This window comes from Clytia hemisphaerica, unplaced genomic scaffold (genome assembly GCF_902728285.1).
Source record: "Clytia hemisphaerica strain Z4C2 unplaced genomic scaffold, Clytia hemisphaerica genome assembly, whole genome shotgun sequence".
Taxonomy (NCBI): domain Eukaryota; kingdom Metazoa; phylum Cnidaria; class Hydrozoa; order Leptothecata; family Clytiidae; genus Clytia; species Clytia hemisphaerica.
This window is the reverse complement of record NW_027104548.1, coordinates 85,383-103,262: the sequence shown is the minus strand read 5'-3', so window position 1 is coordinate 103,262 and position 17,880 is coordinate 85,383. Positions and strand designations below refer to the sequence as shown.

The 17,880-nt window shown below is 35.4% G+C and overlaps 2 protein-coding genes across 2 annotated transcripts in view; one reads left to right on the top strand and one right to left on the bottom strand.

Moving 5' to 3' along the window:
* The window catches only part of LOC136822763 (serine/threonine-protein kinase Nek10-like), an 83,390-nt gene that overhangs the window by 12,195 nt on the left and 53,315 nt on the right, over positions 1-17,880 (top strand). The window lies entirely within an intron of this gene.
* LOC136822752 (uncharacterized) lies at positions 14,101-15,914 on the bottom strand. Its single transcript, XM_067079034.1, has 3 exons — positions 15,732-15,914; positions 15,056-15,258; positions 14,101-14,287 (listed from the first exon to the last, which is right to left on the bottom strand). The coding sequence occupies exons 1-3, from the start codon at positions 15,868-15,870 to the stop codon at positions 14,267-14,269; spliced, it is 363 nt and encodes a 120-aa protein (XP_066935135.1). The 5' UTR covers positions 15,871-15,914; the 3' UTR covers positions 14,101-14,266.

The window sequence follows — 17,880 nt, the reverse complement described above, 5'->3', positions numbered from 1 at the left end:
ACTACAGTGTGAACTGAGAAAAAAAAAAAAAATTTTTTTTGATTGATTGATTTGCTACTTGTTTGATTTGCTACTTGATTGATTGGCTACTTGATTGATTGGCTACTTGATTGATTGGCTACTTGATTGATTGGCTATTTGATTGATTGATTTGCTAATTGATTGACAGGTTGGATGACATGTATCAGAGATGTTGAATCATGATTTTATTAACTCAGATTTGTATATGATGATGATTATCATTGTTTTAGCATTGAAAATGTGTCAAAGAGACATAAATGGTGAAAATCAAATAAGTAAACTACGTTGTGAAATAGTACTTGAGCAGGTTTTGAACCTTAGACCCCCATATTCCGATGTGTGAAAGTTACCCATCCACTGTACCATCAGGCCTTAGATACCAGGAAGGAAATATTTTATTATATCTAAAAATGGCGAACGCCCCCTGAATGTATTATTATCAAAAAAAAAGAAGTTTATGAATGGTGGAATAATAGTAAAGTATAGTAGAGAGAAATACTCTTACGTTGACTTGGCGATTGTCAAATGAATAAATAACAGCCAACGAGCGACAGCAACAGCAGCCAAAAAACGGTGACGACAATAGAATAGTAGAAAACAAGTAGAAAATGACTTTAAAAAAACGATTTGATGGCTATTTGTAGCTGAATCAAATTTTCGCTGGCGTGGATGCTCTTTGCAGGTTTTATGCGAGTGAGTGATAGAAATTGAAAAAGAAACAAATTTATGTATATTGGATGTACCATTTTTATAAACAGAAACCAAGGACACGAATATACTGCAATGTCTTCTTCGGCTTTACTATTGTTGGATTTTCCCGTAGCGAATTCCAGGAAGCTGTGGGTCATGTGGGGAAACTGGACGGAAGTAGAAGTGAAAGTGATGGTAAGGTATTGTTAGTATTCTTTTTTTGGAGTAAGTTGGGATTGGGAGTATTCTAAATCGAGCTCTAGTGCCGTTTGTACTTGGAACCTTGGTGTTGTGCTGAAAGAAATCAAGAAAGGGAAAGTGAAAATGGGAGAAGACGAAAGTGGAAGGAGGGGGTGGCAGAAAAAATGTTATACTAGAGGTCAGGATGATTTAGGATTAACAGAGTATGGAGTGTGTGAAAGACCAGAATATAGTGTTGAAGTATTACTATTTAGAGTAAATTGAAATCAGAAGTATCATAGTGGGGTTCGAACTTGTTGTGCCAGAAGAAATCGAGAAATCGAAAGTGAAAGAAAGAAATCGAAAGTGAAAAAGAGAAATCGAAAGTGAAAGGACTGCAATCCAAGATGGCGAGGGGACAGCAGAACATGGAGTGTGTGGAAGACCAGAATTGTGTATTAGAGTGCTGCTATTACGAGTAGGTGAGTTGAAATCGGAAGTGTTCCAGTGGGGTTCGAACTTGGGATAGTAGTGTTGTGATAGTAAAAATCGAGAAAGTGAAAGTGAGGAATCGAAATTGGAAAGGAGCAATAGTGAAAAATCAGGACGATGTAGAGGACAAGAGAGCATGGCATGAGCTCTAGAGTAGAAGACCCAAATGGTGTATTGCTGTTCAGAGTGAAAAGTTAGGATCGGAAGTGCTTTAGTAAGGCTCAACCTTGGGATCTCAATGTTGTTCTGGAGGAGATTGAAAAATCGAAAGTGAAAGGAGGAAATCGAGCGTGACTGAGAAAGTATGGAGCTAGACCACATCAAGATGGTGGAGAGTCAGCAGAGAAGATTTGGCTGATTAGTCAGAGCGCGACGAGCATTTTTTTTCCCCGATAATTTTTCCTATCCGTCATTCCGTGATTGAAGGGGTAAAAGGAGGTAGGGTCAGGGTTGCTAGTAACGGCTTGTCACTGTGCCGGGTGCATACTCGGCGCCTTGGGCCCCGCAGGGTTGCTAGTAACGGCTCGAATTTCAGTCAGGTTTTAAAGAGGAGTACTTTTACCCATATTATAATAACACGCTCTGAGCATTTAGCGAAATGTAGCAGAGACCAAGTTAAGCAGAGTTCGGGGTGTGTGGACGATGTAATAGTGCAGTGAAATGTTGCATTTTGAGATCAGTTGAAGTTGAAAGTAACTATAGTAGGGTTGTTTAAACATGGGACCTTAGAGCTGACTGAAAGAAGTCCAAAAACTGAAAGTGACAGAGAAATGAATAGAACCTAGGAAAGGAAGGAATCAAGTCCAGCATGATGGAATAGTAAAAAGGTTCCTAAGGTATGAATTGGGACAAAAAGTTAGGATCGGAAGTGCTTTAGTAAGGCTCAACCTTGGGATCTCAATGTTGTTCTGGAGGAGATTGAAAAATCGAAAGTGAAAGGAGGAAATCGAGCGTGACTGAGAAAGTATAGAGTTAGACCACATCAAGATGGTGGAGAGTCAGCAGAGAAGATTTGGCTGATTAGTCAGAGCGCGACGAGCATTTTTTTCCCGATAATTTTTCCTATTCGTCATTCCGTGATTCAGGGGGTGAAAGGAGGTAGGGTCAGGGTTGCTAGTAACGGCTTGTCACTGTGCCGGGTGCATACTCGGCGCCTTGGGCCCCGCAGGGTTGCTAGTAACGGCTCGAATTTCAGTCAGGTTTTAAAGAGGAGTACTTTTACCCATATTATAATAACACGCTCTGAGCATTTAGCGAAATGTAGCAGAGACCAAGTTAAGCAGAGTTCGGGATGTGTGGACGATATGATAGTGCAGTGAAATGTAGCTGTTTGAGATCAGTTGAAGTTGAAAGTAACTATAGTAGGGTTGTTTAAACATGGGACCTTAGAGCTGACTGAAAGAAGTCCAAAAACTGAAAGTAACAGAGAAATGAATAGAACCTAGGAAAGGAAGGAATCAAGTCCAGCATGATGGAATAGTAAAAAGGTTCCTAAGGTACGAATTGGGACAAAAAGTTAGGATCGGAAGTGCTTTAGTAAGGCTCAACCTTGGGATCTCAATGTTGTTCTGGAGGAGATTGAAAAATCGAAAGTGAAAGAAGGAAATCGAGCGTGACTGAGAAAGTATAGAGCTAGACCACATCAAGATGGTGGAGAGTCAGCAGAGAAGATTTCACTGATTAGTCAGAGCGCGACGAGCATTTTTCCCGATAATTTTTCCTATCCGTCATTCCGTGATTCAGGGGGTATAAGGAGGTAGGGTCAGGGTTGCTAGTAACAGCTTGTCACTGTGCCGGGTGCATACTCGGCGCCTTGGGCCCCGCAGGGTTGCTAGTAACGGCTCGAATTTCAGTCAGGTTTTAAAGAGGAGTACTTTTACCCATATTATAATAACACGCTCTGAGCATTTAGCGAAATGTAGCAGAGACCAAGTTAAGCAGAGTTTGGGGTGTGTGGACGATATAATAGTGCAGTGAAATGTTGCTGTTTGAGATCAGTTGAAGTTGAAAGTAACTATAGTAGGGTTGTTTAAACATGGGACCTTAGAGCTGACTGAAAGAAGTCCAAAAACTGAAAGTGACAGAGAAATGAATAGAACCTAGGAAAGGAAGGAATCAAGTCCAGCATGATGGAATAGTAAAAAGGTTCCTAAGGTATAATTTGGGACAGTAGTATCATGTCCGTTGAGGAGAGGATAGACTAGGATGATGTTGTAGCTATAGGTTGTGAATGATTTTGGAAGAGGTCTTTGAAGTTATCATCTTGTTCAGTTTTATTCCAATCTTATTGCAATTATATATCCATAGTGAAAGAAAACAACAGAAAACTAGACAAAAAAAAAAGGGAAACAAAACTAGTAATCTCCTAGGTAATAAAATTAGGTTGTAAAAAAGTTTTTATGGAACTTGGTTAACATGAAAGGTTCTAATTTAGTTAATGTAAAATAAGTAGTGTATGATTGGATAGGTATGTTCAAATATTGGGGTGTGGTTTGACATCAGTTGAGGTGAGAATTGTGCCCAGGGTGGTGTTGTTGCGATATACAGTGATAGGTTTGGGAAGGATGGTATTAAGGATTGGATCTTCTTCGATAATGGTCCATTTCTCATAAATAGTTTTCCTGATGTTGTTGTCTTTATTGTTATAGAGAATCAGGGGTAGCATCTGACGAGCTGGTGGAGGTGGTTGATTATTGTTCAAAAGTTGTTCCCTTGGGATTTGTAAGGCTTTCACTAGATTTCGATTGATAGTTTGGAGGGGGTACCCACGTGCAATGAAAATTTTGGTGAGATGGTAAAGTTCTTTTTTTAGGTCAGGATCATTGCTTATGATCAGGTTGTATCGGAGGCCCTGCGAGTACACTATGCCTTCTTTGACGTGGTGGGGATGATTGGACTGGTAATGAAGTAATTGGGATCTGTCGGTGGGTTTGCGATAAATGGATGAGTGAAATTTGTGGTTTTTAATAAAAATTGAGATGTCTAGAAAATTTATGTTAGATGTGGAACTTTCGAAAGTAAATTTTATGGTGTCATGGATTGAATTCATGAAATTGGTTAATCTGTTGAAGTCCTCCTGGGAGCCAGAGAATAGAAAGAATATATCGTCGATGAATCTCTTCCATAAAAGGATGTACGGTTGGAATTCCGTTAAAATCATGTCTTCAATAGTGCCCATGAAGAGGTTGGCATATTGAGGGGCATAGCGACCACCCATTGAAGTGCCAGAGTTTTGGAGATAGTGTTGTTCTTGAAACCGAAAGTTGCTATTCTTCAGAATGAAATCAAGAAGGATACGAATAGTAGTAACGTTGGGAGCACCAGCTGGTAAGAGGTGTGGGAATGTGTTATAGTGGTGAGTGGTAGCTTGAAGACCCTCCTCATGAGGGATATTAGTATAAAGAGCAGTGACATCTGCTGTCACCATGAGAATGTTGTCTGGAAGGATGTCATAACTGTCCAGGATCTGTAACATGTGTTTGGTGTTTTTGAGGTAGGATGGTAAATTTTCCACCAAAGGTTGCAAGAAGTATGCAATGTACCGTGAGAAATTGTCAGTGGGGCTGTCAAAGCCAGAGACTATTGGTCTGAGTGGGATATTGGGTTTGTGAATTTTCGGTAAGCCATGGAAGATTGGGGTTCTTGGTGGGTTGTGAGGTGAGAGGTATTTGGCTGTGAAGTTGTCAATGTAATGTTTTGTGTGAAGGTAGGATATTGTAGACTTGGCATCGCGTGTGATGTGATTTGTAGGGTTGAAGTTAATGGTGCTGTAGGTATTATCATCGTTCAGGTGTTCGTTTAAGATCTTGTTAATGTAATCCTGTCTGTTGAGAATTACAATACCACCTCCTTTATCAGCTTTCTTAATAATAATGTCATGGTTGTTCTTTAGTCGACGAAAAGGAATTAAAAAGTGGAGGTTGTCGTTTTGCATATGGCCATCATCGAAAGGAAGAAATTGTACGTTTTGAAGTTCGTCGAAAAATTGATTGATGGTAGGGTGATCAGATGGTGGGGGTATCCAGTTGCTGGGGCCTTTTGAGGGTAGTTGTTTGGTGCGTGTTTGATTATTTTCTTGATCTTGATTTTGCAGTTGATCTTGATTTTGTGGTTGGGCAGGATTGATGTTGTGGTTAGGTGGGTTAAAATGGAGAGTAGTGTCGATTCTTTTCTTGAGGGATTGGATGACTTCATTGGGGTTGGACTGGCGTTTAAATGATGGCATGTTGGGAGAGTAATTAAGGCCTTTTGATAGGACTGAGGTTTCTTCTGGGGACAGTTGGTAGTTGGATAAATTGTGGACGAGTTGATTGTTGTAGTCCTGAGTGAATTCGTGTATAACTTTTCTTCTTATATGGCGTTCTGGAATTTTCAATTTCCAATGTTTCGATGTTGGAAACAGGTCGTGGAGGGTAGGGGTTTTGTATCCACGGATTTGGTCTTGGTTGATTCTCTGCATGTTAGCTGTGGACAAAAGAGAGAGAAGATAAGATAATGTTGTGGTAAGGGGATGAGTATTCCTGTGTTTGCAATCTTAGAAATGAGTTGAATGGGAGTGGAAGGATCAGAAGACTTGGTGGAGAGGCAGGTGGTAATATGTTTAGAATGAGATATATGCAATACTGGTTGTGCTCCCAATCCCAGGGTGGGTAGGATGAGGTTGAGTAGTTGAAGTTGATGTGGAAATCTAAGTCTAGGGAATTAAAGGTCCAGATATGAGGTTTGAAGTGTGGTAGTGAAAAGTGAAAAATAAATCCAATAGTTGAGATAATGCAGAGTTATTTATAAGCAGATGGAGAGTTTTTGTGAAATGAAGGCAATGATATATATGATGATTTGAAGACAAAATAGATTTTTCCCTTTATATTTTTATAATGTTATTATATATTATTACAACAGAATGGATTTAAGACAAATTTATGTTCAGATAAGAATGGTTTGTGTACAGGTTCATTGTTCTGGATTGTGGGGTGTTCCATTGATATTCATGTATCGTTGAAGGTAAATGTCATAATAGTACCAGTGATGACCCTTTTTATCAAGATTGTTGCTGATCCATCTAATTTGGTCAAAGCGTTTGTTAATTTTGTCATGTCGACGGAAATGAGTACTATAGATGTATGAAAACAGGAGTTCAGGTGATCCGCCATTGCCATAAAAGAAAGTCATCAGTTTGAATGTCGAGGTGTCAGGTGTGGGGGTTTCTTGAGAGCATCTGACAATGTTTGTGGGCCATGTGTTGATTGGAAAGAAGGCTTGACCATCAATATCATCCGTTATTGACAGTCTTTCTTTCTCGTCCACTACTGCATGAAAGTGGTTCTTAGTGGCACAATGTCGAAAGGAATTTGCGTATGTGAGGTAGTCAATTCTGAAATAGGATAGTAAGTAAGTATAAAAAGATGAGTTGTTACATTACATCCAAGCTGTCAGAGGCAGAGAAGACTGGTAGATGTGTATCTGGATTGTGGAGCATGGGCGTGTGAGTATGAGTGTCTTAATGACTTAAAAGTAAGAAAGAGAGATATTAGTTGAAATCCGTTTTCAATTTTTAGCAAGTTGAGTAGAAGTTCTGGCAAGGAAGGTGTAGAATAATTAAGAGAGAGCTTATTGTGGTTCATGGGTATGGAGAGTGAGAAATTAAGGAACCAAGTGGAAATCTAGTGTACTGTAATGAGAATCCGGAAAATGAGGGATGAGAGCAAGAGATATAGGAGCTGTTAATTTTGTGAAACCATTTTATAGTGAATTAGATATTATCATGACAAATGTTAATAATAGTTATAGATATTTTTAATTAATTTTATAGCATAAAGTGTTGTGACTAGGGGCGCATCCTTCGTAGCATTTCCACAGCCTCAAGGTTGATTTTGTGTTGGATATAGGTTGTGACGCGTTGAATGTTTTGTGGAGGTGTTGGTGATAGAAAATTGAATGCTGATGGTATGTATTTGTATTGTGAATTTGGTTGGTCTATGTGGGTAGGTTGGATTTTGGAGATGTATTCTGGATTGGAAATATTGGAGTGAGTTGTCCGTCGAGGATCAATGAATTTTTTAGGTGGTTCGGGCTGCAATATGTTCAAGTCAGGTGACATGACTTGAGCCGCTGTTTGGAAGGTGACTTGATGTTTGGGTCTGGGAGGTTGTGGGGAAAGCATCATTGTTGTTGGTTGTTCAGTGCAGGTGGGTAAGTTTTCAATGGAGTCGTTCAGATGGTCTTTGGAGGGTTGGCTGCATGTTGTTGTTTTGTAAGGAGTTACAAATTTCCTCTGGCGTCGTCGTTTGGGTTTGTGGGTAAGTAGGTGGTGTCCGGTCGTTAAGTTGGTGTTCTCTTTATTTCTTTGTTGATTTAGAGACATCTGAAGGGAGAAAGATAAGTTGCAAGGTTGTATATAAAATGTAGTGTCCTTGTGTGCAGGGTTCTGAAGTTGCGCGCGCTTTGATTACTTGACTGTTATATTAGTGTTTTATATAATCTTAAACTTTTGAGTGTATTATGTTTACGTCTTTTATTTGGCATCTTGGAGTATGGTAGAGTTGAAGAGTGTCAAAATGGAGACAAAGAGATACAACTTAAAACATGAGACAACCCTTGGTGCATCTGTGGTTTTTGGAATGTGGCTAATGAACGTTGAGTATAAATTTTTTGGGAAACTATAGGTTGACAGAATGTCTGTTTGTTTGTTTTCATCAAAAATATGGGATGGTTTAGGATTTTGTTGTGAGGAAAGTTGGCTGTGAAAAGTGTAAATTGAATGTGATGTCTTCTTAGAAACATTGGTCGTATCTGTATCAGATTATATATATGTTGGATGAAAAGTATAAATTTTATTGGGAAAATAATAAGTTGATTCATATTAGTCACGTATCACTAGATTTTGGTATGTGCGTGATATTTCTTATACTTAGCAGTGAGGATTTGATTACTGGTTGTGTATTTTGAGAGGAAAATGGATGAATTTTTGTGAGCCATGTTCCCGAAGGAAATTTGTTTTAGTTGGAGAATGGCTGGATTTAGTGTGATCTTTCGTTTTGATATGAGTGTACTCTTTGATATATTTGTTATCTATTAAATTGTATGTTTTGGTTTTTGATCAGTGGTTTCAGGTATGTCAAAATGATATATTTGATCGCGTGTTTTCGTTTTTTCCGAGAAAGATTTGGAGTATTACGTTTTAAATGAATTGCAAGTAAAATTTTCCATAAAATTTCTTCGTTTGGTCTGGGTTTAGACTAAAAGTTGACGTTTTGCTTCAATTTTAGTCAAGAATTAATTTGTTAATTTAAGATGATGTCATTGCGTATTATGTAAGGAAAAGTTGGAGTATTGCGTTTTGGATGAATTTATAATGAAATTTTCACGTTTTGTCCGAATTATAGAATAAAATTTAACGTTGTGTCTGAGTATTTCCCAAAATAAATCAAGTTAGTTAGAGATGATGTAATTGCGTATTATTCAAGGAAAATTTGGAATATTACGTTTTAGTAGTTTTAGGAGTATAGCGTGTGTTTAATTTAAAATGAAATTTTCACGTTTTGCCTGAATTTAATGTGTAGCCTAAATTTTGTCAGAAATAAATTGAGTTAATATGAGATGATGTCATTGCGTATTTTCGAAGGAAAATATGGAGTATGCGTTTTGAATGAAATTTTAAGTGAGTTTGAACGTTTTGCCTGAAATTAGAATTAGAATTTGACGTTTTGTCTGAATTTTTTTCGGATATAATCAATTTAATTTGAGATGATGTTTAGGAAAGTTTGGAGTATTGTTTTAAAATAAAATTTTTAAATGAAATTTTAACGTTTGGTAAGGATTTAGAATAAAGTTTAACGTTTTGCCAAATTTTTGTCAAAAATTGATCAAGTTAATTTGAGATGATGTGTTTCACAAGGAAAATTTAGAGTATTGGGTTTTGAATGAATTTGAAGTGCAATTTGAATTTTGGAACAAAATTTGACGTTTAGTCTAAATTTTAATCTAGAATAAATCACTTAATTTGAGATGATTGTAATGGCGTGTTTACCAAGGAAAGTTTGGAATATTATGTGTAGGATCAATTTTAAGTAAATTTAACATAGTGTCTAAATTTAGAATAGAAATAAACGTATGCCTGAATTTCTGTTGGAAGTGATCCAGTTAATTTGAGATGACGTTATTGCGTACCCCAAGGAAAAATTTGGAGTATAGCATTTGAAAATAAAATTTTGAATAGAGTTTTCACGTTTTGTCTAAATAGATGAAGTTAACATGAGATCATGTCATTGTGTATTCTACAAGGAAAATTTGGAGTATTGCGTTTTAAATGCATTTTAAATGAAATTTTCACGTTTTAGCCTGAATTAAACGTGTTGCCTGAAATTTTAGTCAGAAATAAATCAAGTTGGTTTGAGATGATATCATTGCGTATTTTCCAAGGAAAATGTGGAGTGTAGCGTTTTAAATGAAATTTTAAGTAAAATTGAAGGTTATGCCTGAATATAGAATAGAATTTGGCGTTTTGCCTAAATTTTGTCGGAGATGATCTTTTTATTTGAGATGATGTTAGTGCGTATTTTCCAAGGAAAATTTGGAATATAACGTTTTAAATATTAAAATTGAGAATGAAATTATAGTGTTTTGTCATGATTTAGACTAAAATTAACGTTTTGCCAAAAATTTTTTCAAAATTGATAGAGTTAATTTGAGATGATGTGATTGCCTATTATAAAAGGAAAATTTGAAGTATTGCGTTTTGAATGAATTTTAAGTGAAATTTTACGTTTTGTCTGAAATTCAGAATAAAATTTAACGTTTTGCCTGAATTTTTCCAATTAGTCAAGTTAATTTGGGCTGATATAATTGTGTATTTTCCAAGGAAAATTTAGAAGATTGCGTATTAGATGAATTTTAAGTAATTTAACATTGCTTCTAAATCTTGAATGTAATATAATCTTTTGCCTAAGTTTTAGTAGGAAAGTGATCCATTTAATTTGAGATGATGTTATTGTGTGTTGTGCAAGTGAAATTTGGAGTATAGTGTGTGAAATAAAATTTGGATAGAATTTTCACGTTTTGTCTAAATTAATAAAGTGAATTTGAAATGATGTCATTGCGTATTCCCCAAAGAAAATATGGAGTATTGCGTATGAATGAAATTTTGAGTACAATTTAACATTATGCCTGAATTTAGAATAAAATTGAACATTTTGCCTAAATTTTTCGTCAAAAATGATCAAGTTAGTTTGGGATGATGTCATTGTGTGTGTGTGTGTTCCAAGGAAAATTTGGAGTATTGCGTTTTAAATAAAATTTTAACTAACATTCTAGTGCATGCCCGAATTTAGAATCAGATTTTATCGTTTTGCCTGAATTTTTTCAAAAATTAGTCTAGTGCACTTTGAAACGATGTCATTTCGTATTTTAATAGGAAAATTTGGAGTATTGCATTTTAAATGAATATTAAATTCTAAATGAAATTTTCACGTTATGCCTGAATTTAACGTGTTGCCTAAATTTTAGTCAGAAATAAATCAAGTTAGTTTGAGAAAATGTCATTGTGTGATTTCCAAAGAAAGTATGGAGTATTGCGTTTTAAATGAAATTTTGAGTACAATTTGACATTATGCCTGAATTTAGAACAAAATTTAACTTTTTGCCTAAATTAACATCAAAATGATCAAGTTAATTAGGGATGATGTCATTGAGTGTGTTCCAAGGAAGATTTGGAGTATTGCGTGTTGAATAAAATTTAAATAACATTCTGATGTATGCCAGAATTTAGAGTGAAATTTTACCGTTTTGCCTGAATTTTTCCAAATGAATCAAGTAGACTTTAAGATGATGTCATTACGTATTTTAAAAGGAAAATTTGTGTATTTTAAATGAATTTTAAATGAAATTTACACGTTATGCCTGAATTTAACGTGTTGCCTAAATTTTTGTCAGAAACTAATAAAGTAAATTTGAGAAAATGTCATTGTGTAATTTCCAAGTAAATTATGGAGTATTACGTTTTAAACAAAATTTTGAGTGGAATTTTGAGTAGAATTTAACATTGCGCCTGAATTTAGAACAAAATTTGACGTTTTGTCTAAATTTTCGTCAAAAATGATCAAGTTGGTTTGAGATGATGTCATTGCGTATATTCAAAGGAAAGTTTGGAGTATTGTATTTAAAATAAGAATTATTTTATTATTTTTTCCCTTCTAGTGTATGCCAGAATCTAGAATGAAATTTAACCGTTTTGCCTGAATTTTTCCCAAAATTAATCAAGTACACTTTGAAATGATGTCATTGCGTATTTTAAAAGGAAAATTTGGAGTATTACATTTTATATGAATTATGAATGAAATTCTCACGTTATGTCTAAATTTAACGTGTTGCCTAAATTTTTCAGAAATTAATAAAGTAAATTTGAGGTGATGTCATTGCGTACTTTCCAAAGAAAATGTGGAGTACGCGTTTTAAATGGTTTTGAATGAAATTTTAGGTAAATTTGAACGTTTTACCTGTCTAAAAAAATTTTTCCGAAATAATTAATTTAATTTGAGATGATGTTATTGCGTATTTTCCAAGGAAAATTTGGAGTATTGCGTTTTAGATAAAATTCCAATGTATGCCAGAATTTAAAATGAAATTTTACCGTTTTGCCTGAATTTTTCCCAATTTAATCAGGCACACTTTGAAGTTATGTCATTGCGTATTTTAAAAGGAAAATTTGGAGTAATACATTTTGAATGAAATTTGAATGAAATTTTCACGTGTTGCCTAAATTTTTGTCAGAAATTAATGAAGTGAATTAGAGGTGATGTCATTGCGTATTCCACAAAGAAAAAATGGACTGTTTCGTTTTAAATAAAAATTTCTTTTATAACATTCCATTGTATGCCAGGATTTAGAATGAAATTTAACTGTTTAGCCTGATTTTTTTCCAAAATTGATCAAGTAGACTTTAGAATGATGTCATTGCGTATTTTAAAAGGAAAATTTAGAGTATTACATTTTAAATGAAATTTGAATGAAATTTTCACGTTATGTCTGAATTTAACGTGTTGCCTAAATTTTTGTCAAAACTTAATGAAGTGAAGTCATGGCATGTTCCCCAAGGAAAATATGGAGTATTGCGTTTTGAATGAAATTTTGAGTAAAGTATAGCGTTTGCCTGAATTTAGAATAGAATTTAACGCATTTGTCTAGAAGATTTTATTCCAAATTATTCAAGTACACTTTGAAATGATGTCATTGCGTATTTTAAAAGGAAAATTTGGAGTAATGCATTTTGAATGAATTTTAATGAAATTTTCGCGTTATGCCTGAATTAACAAGTTGCCTAATTTTTGTCAGAAATGAATCAAGTTAATTTGAGAAAATGTCATTGTGTGATTTCCAAGGAAAATATGGAATATTGCGTTCTAAATAGAATTTTAAGCAAAATTGAACGTTTTGCCTGAATTTAGAATAGAATTGAACGTTTTGTCTAAAATATTTTTCGAAATAATTATTTAATTTGAGATGATGTTATTGCGTACTTTCCAAGGAAAATTTTGAGTATTGCATTTTAGATAAAATTTTAAATACAATTTTAACGTTAGAATAAAATTTTTGTCAGAAATAAAACAAGGTAATATGAGATAATGTCATTGCGTATTTTCAAAGGAAGATTATGGGTATTGCATTTTATATGAATTTTAAAACTATAAAATTATCAAGTTATCCTGAATTTAGACTTTTTGACTGGTTTCTATCTCTTGTTTTCAGACCATTTAATGTCTTGAACATAGTGAAAAAAAAAAAAAAAATTGATAAATGTGTAAATTATTATGGAACGACAACAATGCATCTGTATCAAGATTATTAGGCTGTAGATTAAAACCCGAAAGAAACAGAGTATTATCAAAATAATTTTTGTAGGTTAGCTGAGATCCAAAGATGTGTGTCAGTGTTGGTCGTGGCGGTGTCATTTGTGTTAGATAATGTCGATCCAGTTCATCTTTCAGTAATAAAAGGTCAGAATTTATGAGTGAATACAAAAGGCTAAATGTACGTCCTCAAGTCTGTTCGTTTAAAACTGTCAAAACTGTAAATTTGTTAATTTGTGATTTTGTTATACAACTCCAAAGATATCAGATGAGAAGAGGATTAGTAAAATTAGTATAGTGTTAGTTAATAAATAGAAGAAATAGATAATTTCGATTGAATAATGATGAAGTGAGCCTAATCCCATAATAGATCATACACTAGCCCCCCCCCCTCGCGAAAAGCTTTTTAAATACTTCATTCTTTGAAATAAACCAGGTTTAGTTGCGTCGCATAAAAGATGTCAGGGGTCCTAAAGATTTGTATCTCTTTTTGGAACTTCGAAGTCCCTGTGAGGGTTGCAAAATCGAATCAAAATTGTATGTGATCGATCATTGACAATCTTAAAAAGATAACAGAATAACAGAAACCACCTTTTTCAGATGCCCTTGCCCTGTGTAGCCTGAAAATAGCTTGTAAAAACAAGTAATTGTGATCCTGGTTCAATGAGTCAAGATTCTATATGGGTTTTAGAAGAATTATAAAAACAAGTAATTGTGATCCTGGTTCAATGAGTCAAGATTCTATATGGGTTTTAGAAAAACACTTCAGCATTGTTAGACAGCTGTCGGCCACAGACATTATGTTGAAATGAAATGTTTCCGAGCCATGGCCTCTAGTTTAGCCTCCAAGGGATAAATCAAAATACTACCCGTCATCGATTTATGTGCATGATAATTCTACTATTTGCAAAGTTTTAAAATGGTTTAACATTTTAGATAAACATTTTGTGCAGATATTTATTAAAAGTTTGGATTATAAGTTAAGTGCGGGCATAATAATTCCAAGTTGACTAGATTTTCACTTTTCATTTTTATTTTCTTCTTTATTTTGATGGTCTTCTTCCCTAAAAAAACAAAAGAAAAATAATGGTTGGATGAGAGGAATTCTTGATATCAAAATATAATGACATTGGTTATCTGACACTCAATGTAAAATTTCTTCCGGTGTGTTAAAGCTTTGAAAGGCGGGGAAACTTCCAACGTCTGGAAGGTTTAAATTACGGAATTTTGCCAAATCGCGTCATGGATTTTGCAGTGAGAGGCCTGAATCCAAGCCCAACTAGGGATGTGGCACATCAAAGGCCGACTATCATTCTTCATCTTCTCTCCAGTGGGAAATTGACCCGCGCTTATAGCAAGCTTCAGCGTGGGCGGCCGCCAATCCACCATCGTAATATCAGATTAAAACATGTGTGGTCTCATGCATTCATGTTCTCTGAAATTCTTTAGAGATAATTTTTGTACGCTTGAAGGTCGAATGAGAGTTGTCTGTTATCAATATCCTAGCCAACCACGACTTTTTATCACCTTTGTTCGGAAAAAGCCCTGTCCATCTGGTACAACTGCAAACTGATGTAGCTTTTATTTCATAGTGAACAAATACACGTTTTTTTTAAGAACAAACTATATATAAGAACATAAGGCTTTGTGAACTCAAAAACACCCTTTTTCTTAGGGAATCGGTAAAAAATATTCACAAAATGGTAAAAATAAGCAAAGGCTTCAAAACTTTTGGATGTTCTTATAAAAAAAACGTGTAAAAGGTTTTGGTCGAGACTATTACATGAATACAATTGTGCTGAATTATAGATTTCGCTTAATGTTGAACTTACAGCCAGACTGAAATTGTATGCTCCAATCTTTGCTTCCTTCTGCTGGTCGGTGTCGTCATAAAAATATTCTGTCAGTTCACAAAATATTGAAATGTCATCAACTGGTAAGATGTTGAAGGAATTGCAGGCGGTGTTCTTTAAACATAACCATCGGCAGTCTTCGACGTTCTCCATCATACCACCTCCTGTCAATAGTCTGCTTCCTATTGGTTTAAAAAAAAATTAAAACATGCAATTTTCATGATGCCTGTAACGGCACACGATGTAATTTTCTTCTGACACGTTAAAGTTGTGAGGGTTGAGAATATTTTCAACATCTGGAAGGTTTAGATAACGCAATTTCGCCAGACCGCGTGCGAGAGGCCTAAACCTTAGCCTTCGTTTTCGGGGATTTTCGCGTCCAACGAAAATGTTTTCAGAATGCGCTATATCAAATACCGGCTATTATTCCTCTCCGATGGGAAACTGAGCCACTCCTTGTGAGCCATAGCTTGGAGGGCCGCTAGTACGCTACGGGTAATGACATAGCACTTGTGGAAACTCAAAGTTGGGAAAATTTCAAGATTTCCCAAAGAGTGTCCGTGGCGCTCGGATTTACACAATCTCGTAACGCCAGGTGATTCTTTTGACACTGTATTGTCAAATGTTCCAGTGAAAAAATAAAAGATTATTTTACCTTTAAATATGACGCCGTCTGTTTTAATCCAGCTGGCAACAGCGAAGTTATCTGTGAAAAAGTAATGGCTGCCACATTTGGCAAACGGTAGCAGGAATGCGAGATATGTTAACAATGCCATGTCAGGAGAAACCTTCATTTTATTGCTGATTAGCTACTCGGTTTACTTGACCTGTAAAAATGTTATGTATTTTTTACGTTTCCTTCCCTAACTGACCTCTTCAATCCTTTTCTTAATGAATTTGTTCTTCCGTCGAAGGAAATTATTTTTTAACAAAAAAATATAAAAATTTTGATATAATTTGATGGTGATATTTTTAAAAATTTATGAAACAGTTTTTTAAGAAGTTTGACATTTGTTTGATTTTACTAAATAATGGTTGTTTACGGAAATGGTAAGCTGGTGTGCAACGATTGCTATTGACAATTTTGATTGAAATGACAAGATTCGCTATATATGTGCGATTCTTTTCTAATCATAACAATTTTCTATAACTTTGATGTAGAGTCAACCTTATAATTTGAAGTTTCGCGGTGTCATCATCCTATGGGACATTGTACAATATAGTATTTGCACAGACTAATATTTGGGTATAAAACTAAAAGAAAGATTGTTATTTAAAGCAAGAGTATATAACGTTGATCATTAAACCAAATGCAATAGCAACTTTATGTATTTGCGAACGGCTTTTGAGAACGGCGGAGTGGCTGGAGCGGTTAGGAATAACATAGCGTCAGCCTGGTCCCAGGCAAAAATTAGGTCCCCCAAAAAATTTATGAATTTTTTGTTAGCTCCCAGGACTTTTGACCCTAGACACTTTCAAAAAATTGATCCAGTAAAAAAGGGTTTTCCAATGTAAATTGCGTTCAGTTCTAAGTTTAAGATAAAATATTTTGCACACTTTCTATTAAAATATTGGGCCGCAGGCGCAGATTCCTGAGCTTCAATTTGAGTAATTGAAGCCAACTATTAAGCTGAATTATTTTAGCCCCCACATTAAGTGATGAGATTTTAGCTCGCCATAAGTACATAGGTCCCCCCCCAGAGGCGGATCTGGGATTTTTCTGAGGGGGTTCAAAAATCTCTTTTCAAAAAAAGAGGAACGAACGTTTTGGGCGTAAATTTTGCACCCGCCCTGTTTGGGCGGTGTCACCTTTTTTCCATTCAACATGGGGGACGTTAATGAGCGCCTGCACGTCTGCAGTTCCCATTACCTATGAACTCCAAACATAGGCCTCTGCGGGGGACCATTCAAAAAGTACGTTCGTAAAGTACGCTCGAAAATGGCAAATTTTTGACTCCCCCTCCCCCTTGTACGCTTTATGTGTACCCCCCCCCCTTCAGCGTACGTACGCTTTTTATAGTACACCCCCTAACCAAAGTCGAAACTTGTAACTCTTGTAACAGTAGAATATGTAGGTATCCAATCGTATTTATAACAAAGTCTCAAGAAATTAAAAGAATCTATAAGATGAACAAAAATACCCCAAAGGAGAAATGATAAATAACAATCGCAAATACCATTTTTTGATGTGAAAATATTGCGTTTTTCTCTCAAAAAAGACAGTTTAGGAAAAATTACGAGCGTACTTATTTCTCCTCAAGGACCCCCCTCCCCCTCGTACGTTTTTGGGAGTACCCCCCCCCTCTCGAGCGTACGTACTTTTTGAATGGTCCCATGCGTTGAAAGGAGGGCGGTAGGCCGATATTTTTGACCCGGCTTGAACAGCCAGATGCTAAACGTGTAATAATCGTTTGTGGTGATATTCATATATACATTGGGAAATTCCCTAACTGCAATTGCGCACATCTAGTTTCTTCTTTTCAATCTTATCACACACACAAAACGTTCATAAAACGCAAATATAGTTAGTATTATATTTCTTATATTTCTTTGATTTAACCTTTTTTATTTTGATAAAACAGACACCCAGAGCATGCTCAGAACTGCTTGTTTGGTGTAAATTCTTTTATATATTCATGGTTCTTGCAGAAAATGTTTTTGAGAAAGCCATAGATAAAAGAGCAAACAAGAAGCCCGTTGGGCGTGAAGGCCCAGCGAAAAGTAACGTGTTGAAATCAAGCGTGCAAAAACAGCAAATGTATGACCCCGTTTACATGGATCAAAGTGAAGACATGAAAAAAAAT